At 36.0% G+C, this 7297-nt stretch overlaps 1 protein-coding gene and 1 non-coding gene across 2 annotated transcripts; one reads left to right on the top strand and one right to left on the bottom strand.

Moving 5' to 3' along the window:
* Nucleotides 1-810: 810 nt before the first annotated feature.
* LOC132285255 (uncharacterized) lies at nt 811-6663 on the bottom strand. The gene is made up of 8 exons (XM_059787423.1): nt 6259-6663; nt 4898-5430; nt 4727-4799; nt 3310-3390; nt 3175-3238; nt 1732-1819; nt 1513-1597; nt 811-1218 (listed from the first exon to the last, which is right to left on the bottom strand). Exons 1-8 carry the CDS (start codon nt 6376-6378, stop codon nt 1135-1137), a joined length of 1128 nt encoding a protein of 375 aa, XP_059643406.1. The 5' UTR covers nt 6379-6663; the 3' UTR covers nt 811-1134.
* A 125-nt stretch (nt 6664-6788) lies between these two features.
* TRNAR-ACG (transfer RNA arginine (anticodon ACG)) lies at nt 6789-6861 on the top strand. Its single transcript has one exon. It is a non-coding gene; the product is annotated as a tRNA-Arg (tRNA).
* Nucleotides 6862-7297: the final 436 nt, after the last annotated feature.

Genomic DNA, 7297 nt, shown 5'->3' with positions numbered 1-7297 from the left:
CAGTGGTTTTTTTATGAATGGTTTTGTTTGTGGGCCGGTTGAAATTCATTCTGTTTCGTTTGATGTGCAAGTGCTACTTGGGTGATTCTCCTTTTCTTGTCTTAGTCCTGTCCGTCGTCATGACAACGGGGTCTTCTATGCACTTGCCCAGCTTTCTCATCCGCATATTCACGACGACATTGCTTTTGTTCATATTCCTGGTCATATTCTTGAGCTGGCAGCCAAGGACAGTTTGTTTTGATCTTGAGCTGGCAGCCCAGGACTGTTTTTTTCGCTAGATTGTAAGAAAAATGATACGTATAAAAAAAGGTCAGGGTTTTTGTAACCTTTAGGAAATCTATTTTTAGTTTGATAAAAATGAAGTCCACAAGGTCCTTGAGAGTCAATTTGATACAAGTATGCAATAACGTAACATTCAATAGTATTAGAAACCCTATGCATGTTCTTGCAAAATCATCCTCATATCAATGCGTAATTTATTAGTTATATATCATGTCACCAAAATGACACTAGTTATATTTAAATTTTCTCAGCAAAACCAAGTATTTACTATTTACACAAAGTAGCTGCTCTCAAAACTCGAACATACATTCTCACACTTGACCACCAGTGATTTTTATGCATCTATTTTCCAGAACCTCTCTGCCGTCTCCGTAACAAACCTGCTCGCGAGTTTTTCAAAGGATTCACTTCAATTGTGAAAAACAAATGAGCAGTGTGATGTATCTAGGTGATATCTGCAAGACAATGCTGAAACTGACGATACTTCATACTTCTACACACACATATAAGATACTACTAATCATAAAATTAACTTAACCAAACTGAGAAAAGCAGAGCAAATCAACTATTGGGCTCACATATATGACCATATGGTGAGCTCCCGCCACCGATTTTATATCCAAAACTGGCTACATAGAATGCAGAAGTGCTCTTAGTATACACAAGTAGGGGCCTGTACAACGGTAAACATATGATTGAACATTCGTCGTGATATATACAATAATTTTTTCGCTTTCTGTTAATAGCTGGTTAAGAAACAAGAATCAAGCATGAGAGGAGATAGTAAACTGTAGGACAGACAAGGTGACCGATCACGAGTGAACTGTTGAATGCTTAGAGCTAGAAGATCATTTACCAACGGCAAATCCCAGGAGCCTCTGTCCGCAGTAGAGCAACCATCTCTTCATACTTTGAAGCATATACAAAGCCCCATAACTGCATAACACAGGAAAACTTCGTGATTTCTACATTATTTTTTGTTGCATTGCTAAGCTAAACCAACTGTTAGATCACACTTGCATATGCATTTCAATTCTCACTATAACAGGTAGTAATTGCAAGTAATAGTGTACATGTGCTAGTGTGTGTGCAGTTAGTAACTCCACAAGCAATAGTGTATGAGTGTGCACGTGCCTGTGCCTGTGCCTGTGCTCTGTGTGTGTGTGTGTGTGTGTGTGTGTGTGAGAGAGAGAGAGAGAGAGAGAGAGAGAGAGAGAGACGTATGTACACCTCAATTTCCTTCACTTCAAAATCTTCAGTATGGGCCAAACAAGGATTCCCATAGGTTTCCGAGGCTGAACTTGATCCATTCAATCTTAATAATGAAAACTGAAAATTAGATTTCAACATAGCAATTCCTATCTTTATGTTCATTAAGCATGATTGAGAGTTATGCAAGGAATATTACAAGTTCGAATTCAGAAATAAAGAAAGGGAAAAAATACTCACAGATCACAATCCAAATACAGTGCAAAGTGACCACCACCACCCAATGCCAGAAATTCAGAGGAGCACAATGTGAAATAGCGGTTAACACCTGCTTATATGATGCTGTCAGCACCCCCCAAAAAAAAATCCATAAAAAAGAAATGAATGATTGAACCGTTGAGATCAAAGTCACACACCCTTTCAGGTCATACTTCATGACCAACGAAGTCCGAACATCATGTTACAACTTTTTAACATTTATATTGCGATGTTGTGGCCCGAATTTTGTTTCGGCCGGGGTCGCGATGAATGGAAAAAAAAATTCCGATCCACTTTCGCTTGCAGGTCTTGTAGCCCGGTATCTAAGGCCGTAAGGGCATCTAGGTTTTGGAGTGGGCAACGAGAGAATACTGAAAAACTCAGGAAAGAGAGTGAAAGAAAGATGTAGGGTTTACGGGTTGAAACTTGTAAGACTTATCAATGCCGGTAGCAAGACTAAAAGTTGTACGACATAACAGAAGAGGATTTATTCACTGGATCTTCCTTGGGGAGCAGGCGTATGCTGAACCACGTAAATCTTTGTGTTCTTTATGTGTGGCGTGTTTACTTTTCTGTTGTGATTCTTATTTTGTTCTTGGTTCGCTGCGTTTGTCGTAACATATATCTTATCAGATCTATTGCAATTCTCGTATGAGTTATAGAAATTTTATATAATCTCATTTCAATAATCCTTTTAAAGATAATGTAATGCAAGGTTGAAGGAATGAGCCCTGCCCATAGTTGTCAATTCTGGTCAACTCAGTAAATGACAAGAAACAAAATTGACACAATCATAAAGCACACCATGAGAGTTAGAAGAGAGATCATGTAGAGAGAATGGTTTATGAAACAATCAAGAAACCCATAATAGAAATTAGCATGTTCTCAGAAAGAAAGATTATGGCGCTAATGTATATCCAATAATGATTAACAGTCATTTGGATCTGGTCCAGAAATTGGGCCAGCAGAAAGTGCTTAAGAAGAATGATAATAACAACCGACTTATAGCTGGTGTTTGTATAAACCATTAAAAGTTTAAATGCATTTCAATACGTTTCTTCATGTTAAATGCAAAATATGTATGATAATTTTGTAGTACAAGCATGATAACATGAATAATATCCCATGAAACCCCTGGGATCATTGAAGCAATCAGAGTTTAGATCAGATATAAAATTATAATTAAAAGGGGTTAAAAGGGGGGAGGGGGGGGTGTAGAAGATCAACCATTACAGATGAAATTTTGCAGTATCTCTTAACAAACCTGAATAGCATTAAAATGTAAACCAGTAGTGTTTTATTAATTGTTTCTATCATGAAGAAAATCAACTTAATTCATTAAGGGGAAAAAAATCTCAACATTTCAAAAAGCAGTCAAATGCTCAAGTAGTAGTTGCCTGAAAGGAAAAGGAAGAATTTTTGTACCTGTGGGGCGAAATATATCAGGATGGCCAGGTGTATTTGTGAAAACAAATGTATCATTCGTTCCCTGATCAAAATTCAGTTTAGTAAGAAATATGTTCTGAATTAGTTCCAAATAAGTATTTGGTTCACCACCACCTGATATTTTCTCTTGTTCGTTGGTCTTAAGGGTGCTTCAACAAGGCCACCAAATACTGCACCTTTACGATCTCCAACAACCTGATAAAATTAACGCACTTATGTGATAAAGATACAATTTCATCATAGATGAAATTTACATGTATGCAAGCCAGCACGTCAAGAATTCATAGAAGAACTTACGGAAAAAAATGTCAGAAAACAGATTAACCAGCATAACAAAAGCTCAGACTTGAAAAATATAACAAGTCTTTCAATTGTCATGAACACCAAAATAATTGCACTTATAATCTAGTATATTAAAACTACTAAGTTGTACAGGTTGAAAATGTAGTATGTGGAAACCAGAATCTTTTTCTTCTTTTTGATAAGTAAGAATTAAAATATATACCCAGGGCACATTATTTATCATAAGAGCGTAGCTTTCTTGCTCCACATTGCATATTAGGATGAACATTTATCTTTTTGACATCCATGGGTTGGGGCACGTGATGAGTCAGAATACCAGATTTATGTAGCAATGGAAAGAAATGGAGTTTCAGAAATTACTTTGCAAGGAATCACAAAATATCTTGACAAGATTATATAATGAATTTGTGGGATATAAAGAAAATATATTAAGGGAAAAAGGAAAATGAAATAAAAAGGATATGGGATCCTACTGCCCTCATTCAACATAATTTATCGATGGCTCTTTTATTTCTGAAGTAATTCAAAATATATAGGATTTCAATTGTCAAATGCGTTAGATAACCCATGAATTATTGTATCATGCGTATATATTCTGGTTTTATTTTCTCAACGAAGAGGTTGGATAAACTTTAGAAATGTAGAACAATATTTTGAGGATTTAGCTATGAATGATTTAGACAACCGTAATACCATAGGAAAAAGGAAAATGAAAAATGAAATAAAAAGGATATGGGATCCTACTGCCCTCATTCAACATAATTTATGGATGGCTCTTTTATTTCTGAAGTAATTCAAAATATATGGTATTTCAATTGTCAAATAACCCATGAATTATTGTATCATGTGTATATATTCTGGTTTTATTTGCTCAATGAAGAGGTTGGATAAACTTTAGAAATGTAGAACAATATTTTGAGAATTTAGCTATGAATGGTTTAGACAACCATAATACCATATCCAATAGCTTTTTAGTGAAATTGGACACATGGCATGCCCATCCATCTGAGTGAATTTTTTTTTTTCTCAAATAGGCAAATGCTCACTTAGTCAAAGAGGCTTTCTCCAAGCAAAAAGTACACAAATGCTTAAGCTGTAAAGAAACTGCTAATGTCTTCTTCAAAGGCATAGCATAGTTGCAGTAAGTAACATTTATACTTCAATTTGAACTCGAGACCAGAGGACATCATCTTCAAACTGTGACAGATATTTCAGGAAAGAAAATTACCAACAAACTAAGTCCAGGACAAATCATGCTTCTTCTATAAAGGGTTAATAGCGATATGCCATGCCTCCATGTACTGCAGGCAGCAATATGCCAAACATCAGAAGCAAATAAACAATGTACATTTTGGGAGGGATCAACATTCAAATTTTAACAGATATAACTTGTGTTTACCTGTATAGCAATACCCATTTCCTCCCCTGAGCAAGTGCGGGTAATGCAGCATAAAGAGCATTTCGAGTTTTCTCGGACAGAAGCAATGAGGGTTCAGAAACTTCTGGGAGATCGTCCAAGGGCACAGGCTCATTTAAAGATTGCATAGGAATCCCCTCATCTCCAACAACTTCAGAATCATTTCTGCCATTAGTTGTCATGTTGGAACTGCTCTTGCGCTCTGAGGATTGACTTCGATTCCCACCTAATCTTGCAGCCTGATAGATAGCTCTGCCAAGGGACTGTTTACCCCTTGAAAACAAACTTCTCTTTCCGCCACTTTCTCTCATTATTGTGTCAGATGCTGTTTCACTCATCTCCGCTTGAGGCTCATTTCGCTCATCAATTTCAGAATTACTTCCAGATTCTTTGGTGGACAGCAGAGAATAGATAAATGCAGTAAAAGAAGATGTATCAGGCTCGTCAACTAGATCCCCAGAACCCTCCTCTGTAATTGACTCTTCTTGATTTCTTTTTGGCTCAGTCACATCTTCCTAGCAGAACAAAAACCAAATACTTATAAGTCGGACAAGAAATAAATAATCTAAATTATATATAGATATTTTCATACAAATTAAAAAATTTACAGACTCATGTAGTTTAGAATCTAATACAACTATCTTTCATTTCAAATGGATGTGAAGAACGTTTTACATTATAACTAGGGAGTTCCACTAGTTTTGTGCTTGTGATAAACATGAATGTGCTCTGCGATTAGTTATTGTTCCAATTATTACAATCTCTCTCTTCCCCCTTGAAGTGGGGAGAATTTTTTTTTTTTTTTCCTTCCCTATAAAACATTAACTGCCTTTGTTAATTGACAAGCTTTTACAGCCTCTGATGGAACAAGAGACAAATGTAAGAAACATGGAGCCGTGAAAAGTACCCAGTTATTCCATTAAATACTAAAGCTAAAAACAGATAAGGATAAGGGTAAACCGACGCCTAAACCCTAATCCTACACTGTATAGAGCTGTACATTCACTAGATTATAGCAAATGACTCCTAAATATGCTTGTGTATCAAAGAAATAGTAAAAAAAAATTTTCATCAAATTCATGAACTGATTGTTGTTAAAGTTGCCCATGAGAAAACCCTAGAAAAGAACTCCAAAAATTAACACGGAGTTCCACAACATCAAAAATAACGATTGCCGTGACAGGAAAATCCATATACTGAGTATAAACCATAAAATTTGGAACTGGGTCTCTCTAATAATAATCAAAATATGAAACATCGATAGTGGTGTAATCAAATTCCTAACAGAAACTGAGTTTTCAATAACACAAAAAATAGTAATTAACGGAGAGAGAGAATCTTACAGGTGGAGGAGGAGTAGGCTTGGAGGGTTTGTCATAGATGGGATTGAGGATGACAGTGGTGAGATCAGATACAAGGTGGGCTGCTTTACTCCTCAGAGAGCGTTGTTGGTGCTTACCCATTTTTTTGTATTTTTTTTTTTTTTGATCAGATAATATTCCCACTAGCTTTTGGCTTATGCTACGTCCAAATTTTTTTCCCCCAAACCCAAAGCCGATAATATATATAACGCCTCTCTCTCTCTCTCTCTCTACAATAATATATATATATAAGCCGATAATATATATACACTGATTATATATATTAATCAGTGTCTTTGGGGTGGAGAAATAAGGTATTTGGCGGAGTAGAAAAGTGTATTACGCGAGTCCCATTTTCTTTTCGTTGGATTGTTTGATAGTTTTTGTCAATAATTTGTCAGAAACGTCCGCTATCCAACTTAGGTAGAACACAGAACCAGCGTTGACAGGGAGTGTTACGAGTATTGACTTTAAAGGTATATAAGAATACCAAGTAAAACAAAGGCAACAAGGACTCCGTGGCCCAATGGATAAGGCGCTGGTCTACGAAACCAGAGATTCTGGGTTCGATCCCCAGCGGAGTCGTTGCAGTCCTTTTTTTTTTTTTTTTTCTATTTTCAGAATGCGATGTTTTAAAAAGATAAATAAATTTCTATTAAGCAAAGCATATAAAAAGGGTAAGGCGCTGGTCTACGGAACCAGAGACTCTGGTTCGATCCCCAGCGGAGTCGTTTGAAATTACATTCTTTTTTCAGATTTTTTTACTTTTTTGCAGTGAAACGAGAAAGTTGCACTGGTTTCACTGGATAGATTTCCATATTTTAAATGAACAATGTTACCCAAAATTTATATAGAAAATCGTTGGTGGACAGTGGACAACAGAAGTCCAATTAACCTTCTCCCCTTTCAAAATTTTAGGATGTTTTGAAACAAATAAATAACTTTCAAAATAGGATCCTTAATGTGTACTTTAATTTGAAACCTTCTCCCCTTTCAAAATTTTAGGATGTTTTGAAATAAA

This window comes from Cornus florida, unplaced genomic scaffold, assembly GCF_030987335.1.
Source record: "Cornus florida cultivar Cherokee Brave unplaced genomic scaffold, ASM3098733v1 CherokeeBrave_3.0.0_Hap2_Chr11, whole genome shotgun sequence".
NCBI classification, from domain to species: domain Eukaryota; kingdom Viridiplantae; phylum Streptophyta; class Magnoliopsida; order Cornales; family Cornaceae; genus Cornus; species Cornus florida.
This window is presented reverse-complemented; position numbering and strand designations above follow the sequence as displayed.